This window comes from Coturnix japonica, unplaced genomic scaffold, assembly GCF_001577835.2.
Source record: "Coturnix japonica isolate 7356 unplaced genomic scaffold, Coturnix japonica 2.1 chrUnrandom605, whole genome shotgun sequence".
Lineage (NCBI taxonomy): Eukaryota > Metazoa > Chordata > Aves > Galliformes > Phasianidae > Coturnix > Coturnix japonica.
The window spans coordinates 30029-35971 of NW_015439978.1; the positions used below are offsets into that span (position 1 = coordinate 30029).

Sequence of the window (5943 nt, forward strand, 5' to 3'; positions counted from 1 at the left end):
ACCCCATAATCCCCTCTCAGACCCCATAGCTCCCTTCCTGACCCCATAACCCCCTGTCAGACCCCATAACCTTGACTCAGACCCTATATCCCCCTTCCTGACCCTATAACCAGACCCCATAACCCCGTAACCCCATAACCCCATAACCCCATAACCCCTATACCCCCCTCTCAAACCCCATAAACCCCTTATGAGACCCCATAACCCCATAACCCCATAACCCTATAACCCCATAACCCTATAACCCCTTCCTGACCCTATAACCCCCTCTCAGACCCTATAACCCCCTCTTAGACCCCATAGTCCCCTCTCAGACCCTATAACCCCCTGTCAGACCCTATAACCCCCTCTCAGACCCCATAACCCCCTTTGTGACCCCATAAACCCCTTCTCAGACCCCATAACCCTATAACCCCATAACCCCATAACCCTATAACCCCTTCCTGACCCTATAACCCCCTCTCAGACCCTATATCCCCCTTCCTGACCCCATAACCCGGACTCAGACCCTATAACCTCACCCCATAACCCCCTTTTAGACCCCATAACCCCCTCTCAGACCCTATATCCCTCTCTCAGACCCTATATCCCCATTCCTGACCCTATATCCCCCTCTCAGACCCCATAACCAGTTGTCAGACCCCATAACCTCACCCCATAACCCCATATCCCCCTCTCAGACCCTATAACCCCCTCTCAGACCCTATATCCCCCTCTTAGACCCCATAGTCCCCTCTCAGACCCCATAACCTTGACTCAGACCCTATATCCCCCTTCCTGACCCTATAACCAGACCCCATAAACCCCTTATGAGACCCCATAACCCCATAACCCCATAACCCCCTTTGTGACCCCATAACCTCACCCCATAACCCCATATCCCCCTCTCAGACCCTATAACCCCCTTCCTGACCCCATAACCCGGACTCAGACCCTATAACCTCACCCCATAACCCCATATCCCCCTCTCAGACCCTATAGCTCCCTTCCTGACCCTATATCTCCCTTCCTGACCCCATAACCCCCTCTCAGACCCCATAACCCTCTTTGTGACCCCATAACCCCATATAACCCCATCACCCCATAACCCCATAATATAACCCTATAACCCCATAACCCCATAACCCCATAACCCCATATAACCCCATAACCCCATAACCCCATAACGCCCTCTCAGACCCTATATCCCCCTTCCTGACCCTATATCCCCCTCTCAGACCCCATAACCCCATCTCAGACCCCATAAACCCCTTATGAGACTCCATAACCCCATAACCCCATAACCCCATAACCCTATAACCCCATATCCCCCTCTCAGACCCTATAACCCCCTCTTAGACCCCATAACCCCATAACCCCATAACCCTATAACCTCACCCCATAACCCCATAACCCCATAACCCCATATCCCCCTCTCAGACCCTATAACCCCCTCTTAGACCCCATAACCCCATAACCCCATAACCCCATAACCCCATAACCCCATAACCCTATAACCCTGTAACCCCATAACCCCATAATTCTATATCCCCCTCTCAGACCCCATAAACCCCTTTGTGACCCCATAACCCCATAACCCCATAACCCCATAATATAACCCTATAACCCCATAACCCCATATAACCCCATAACCCCATAACCCTATAATTATTTCCCCTATAGGTTGACCGCTCGGTTACAGGCCTCGTTGCCCAACAACAATGTGTGGGTCCCCTTGACACCCCATTGGCTGACGTGGCCGTGGTGGCTTTATCCCATTACGAGCTTATGGGGTCGGCCACGTCTATAGGGGAACAGCCCATAAAGGGGCTCCTGGACCCCGCAGCCGGAGCCAGGTTGGCCCTATGTGAGGCAATAACCAACCTCTGCTTCGCTCGGGTCACGGACATCAAGGTGGGTTATGGGGTCAATGGGGTGGGTATAGGGTCAATGGGGTCAATGGGGTGGTTATAGGGTCAATGGGGTGGTTATAGGGTCAGTGGGGTCAATGGGGTGGCTATAGGATCAATGGAAAGCAATTGGGGTCAGTGGGGTGGTTATAGGGTCAATGGGGTGGGTATAGGGTCAGTGGGATAGCTAAAGGATCAGTGGGGTCAATGGGGTGGTTATAGGGTCAATGGGGTGGTTATAGGGTCAATGGGGTGGGTATAGGGTCAATGGGATGGTTATAGGGTCAATGGGGTCAATGGGATGGTTATAGGGTCAGTGGGGTGGTTATAGGGTCAGTGGGGTGGGTATAGGGTCAGTGGGGTGGGTATAGGGTCAATGGGGTGGTTATAGGGTCAATAGGGTGGCCATAGGGTCAATAGGGGCAGTGGGGTGGCTATAGGATCAATGGAAAGCAATTGGGGTCAATGGGGTGGTTATAGGGTCAATGGGGTCAATGGGGTGGTTATAGGGTCAATGGGGTTGTTATAGGGTCAATGGGGTGGTTATAGGGTCAATGGGGTGGTTATAGGGTCAGTGGGATGGTTATAGGGTCAGTGGGGTCAATGGGGTGGGTATAGGGTCAATGGGGTGGTTATAGGGTCAATAGGGTGGTTATAGGGTCAATGGGGGCAGTGGGGTGGCTATAGGATCAATGGAAAGCAATTGGGGTCAGTGGGGTGGTTATAGGGTCAGTGGGGTGGTTATAGGGTCAATGGGGTGGGTATAGGGTCAGTGGGGTTAATGGGATGGTTATAGGGTCAATGGGATGGTTATAGGGTCAGTGGGGTCAATGGGGTGGGTATAGGGTCAATAGACTGGTCATAGGGTCAATGGGGTCAATGGGATGGTTATAGGGTCAATGGGGTGGGTATAGGGTCAATGGGATGGTTATAGGGTCAATGGGGTGGTTATAGGGTCAATGGGGTCAGTGGGGTGGTTGTAGGGTCATTGGGATGGGTATAGGGTCAGTGGGGTCAATGGGATGGTTATAGGGTCAATGGGGTGGTTATAGGGTCAGTGGGGTGGTTTTAGGGTCAATGGGGTGGGTATAGGGTCAATGGGGTGGTTATAGGGTCAATGGTGTGGTTATAGGGTCAATGGGGTGGGTATAGGGTCAGTGGGGTGGTTATAGGGTCAATGGGGTCAATGGGGTGGGTATAGGGTCAGTGGGGTCAATGGGGTGGGTATAGGGTCAGTGGGGTGGGCATAGAGTCAGTGGGGTCAATGGGATGGTTATAGGGTCAATGGGGTGGTTATAGGGTCAGTGGGGGGGTTATAGGGTCAATGGGGTGGTTATAGGGTCAATGGGGTGGGTATAGGGTCAATGGGGTCAATGGGATGGTTATAGGGTCAGTGGGGTGGGTATAGGGTCAATGGGGTGGTTATAGGGTCAGTGGGGTGGTTATAGGGTTAATGGGATGGTTATAGGGTCAGTGGGGTGGTTATAGGGTCAATGGGGTGGTTATGGGGTCAGCGGGGTGGGTATAGGGTCAATGGGGTCAATGGGGTGGTTATAGGGTCAATGGGGTGGTTATAGGGTCAATGGGGTGGTTATAGGGTCAATGGGGTGGGTATAGGGTCAATGGGGTGGTTATAGGGTCAATGGGGGCAGTGGGGTGGCTATAGGATCAATGGAAAGCAATTGGGGTCAATGGGATGGTTATAGGGTCAATGGGGTGGGTATAGGGTCAATGGGGTGGGTATAGGGTCAGTGGGGTCAGTGGGGTGGTTATAGGGTCAATGGGGTTGTTATAGGGTTAATGGGGTGGTTATAGGGTCAATGGGGTCAATGGGATGGTTATAGGGTCAGTGGGGTGGTTATAGGGTCAATGGGGTGGTTATAGGGTCAATGGGGGCAGTGGGGTGGCTATAGGATCAATGGAAAGCAATTGGGGTCAGTGGAGTGGTTATAGGGTCAATGGGGTGGGTATAGGGTCGATGGGGTGGTTATAGGGTCAATGGGGTGGTTATAGGGTCAATAGGATGGTTATAGGGTCAGTGGGGTCAATGGGGTGGTCATAGGGTCAGTGGGGTGGTTATAGGGTCAGTGGGGTCAATGGGGTCAGTGGGGTACGTATAGGGTCAGTGGGGTGGTTATAGGGTCAGTGGGGTGGTATTAGGGTCAGTGGGGTGGTCATAGGGTCAGTGGGATGGTTATAGGGTCAATGGGGTGGTTATAGGGTCAATGGGGGCAGTGGGGTGGCCCTATGTGAGGCATTAACCAACCTCTGCTTTGCTCGTGTCACGGACATCAAGGTGGGTTATGGGGTGGGATATGGGGTCAGTGGGGTGGGTATAGGGTCAATGGGATGGTTATAGGGTCAGTGGGGTGGGTATAGGGTCAATGGGGTGGGTATAGGGTCAATAGGGTGGCCATAGGATCAATGGGGTCAATGGGGTGGCCGTAGGGTCAATAGACTGGTCATAGGGTCAATGGGGTCAATGGGGTGGGTATAGCGTCAATGGGGTGGTTATAGGGTCAGTGGGGTGGTTATAGGGTCAGTGGGGTCAATGGGGTGGCCATAGGGTCAATGGGATGGTTATAGGGTCAATGGGGTGGGTATAGGGTCAATGGGGTCAATGGGATGGTTATAGGGTCAGTGAGGTGGGTATAGGGTCAGTGGGGTCAATGGGGTGGGTATAGGGTCAATGGGATGGTTATAGGGTCAGTGGGGTGGTTATAGGGTCAGTGGGGTTGTTATAGGGTCAGTGGGGTGGTTATAGGGTCAGTGGGATCAATGGGGTGGTTATAGGGTCAATGGGGGCAGTGGGGTGGCCCTATGTGAGGCATTAACCAACCTCTGCTTCGCTCGGGTCACGGACATCAAGGTGGGTTATGGGGTGGTTATAGGGTCAGTGGGGTGGGTATAGGGTCAATGGGGTGGGTATAGGGTCAGTGGGGTCAATGGGGTGGGTATAGGGTCAATGGGGTGGGTATAGGGTCAATGGGGTGGTTATAGGGTCAGTGGGGTCAATGGGTGAGGTATAGGGTAAATGGGTGTTATAGGGTCAATGGGGTGGGTATAGGGTCAATGGGGTGGGTATAGGGTCAGTGGGGTCAATGGGGTGGTTATAGGGTCAATGGGATGGGTATAGGGTCAATGGGGTCAATGGGGTGTGTATAGGGTCAATGGGATGGGTATAGGGTCAGTGGGGTGGTTATAGGGTCAGGGTGGTGGTTATAGGGTCAGGGGGGTGGTTATAGGGTCAGTGGGATGGTTATAGGGTCAGTGGGGTGGTTATAGGGTCAGTGGGGTCAATGGGGTGGTTATAGGGTCATTGGGATGGGTATAGGGTCAATGGGGTGGGTATAGGGTCAGTGGGATGGTTATAGGGTCAATGGGGTGGGTATAGGGTCAGTGGGGTCAATGGGATGGTTATAGGGTCAGTGGGGTGGTTATAGGGTCAGTGGGGTGGGTATAGGGTCAATGGGGTCAATGGGGTGGGTATAGGGTCAATGGGGTGGGTATAGGGTCAATGGGGTGGGTATAGGGTCAGTGGGGTGGTTATAGGGTCAGTGGGGTGGTTATAGGGTCAATGGGGTCAATGGGGCGGGTATAGGGTCAATGGGGGCAGTGGGGTGGTCATAGGGTCAGTGGGGTGGTTATAGGGTCAATGGGGTGGTTATAGGGTCAATGGGGTGGTTATAGGGTCAATGGGGTGGTTATAGGGTCAATAGGATGGTTATAGGGTCAATGGGGGCAGTGGGGTGGTCATAGGGTCAGTGGGGTGGTTATAGGGTCAATGGGATGGTTATAGGGTCAGTGGGGTGGTTATAGGGTCAATGGGGTGGTTATAGGGTCAATGGGGGGTAGTTGGCATATGCCCCCCCTATAACCCCATATCTCCCCCTAATAACCCCATATCTCTCCTATAACCCCATATCCCCCCCATATAACCCCATAACCCCCCTGACCCTATAACTTCTGACCCCCAATGACCCTATATCCCCCCTATAACCCCATATCCCCCCCTAATAACTCCATATAACCCCATATAACCCCATATCCCCCC

General features: G+C 52.9%; 1 protein-coding gene across 1 annotated transcript in view; it reads left to right on the forward strand.

The window, feature by feature from the left end:
• The window catches only part of LOC107307449 (phosphoribosylformylglycinamidine synthase), a gene marked incomplete at its 5' end in the record, with an annotated part of 40249 nt that overhangs the window by 24095 nt on the left and 10211 nt on the right, over nt 1-5943 (forward strand). Inside the window, one exon of the mRNA XM_032441820.1 lies at nt 1663-1893. Within this exon, the coding sequence (XP_032297711.1) occupies nt 1663-1893 (231 nt within the window). The remainder of the gene's footprint in view (nt 1-1662; nt 1894-5943) is intronic.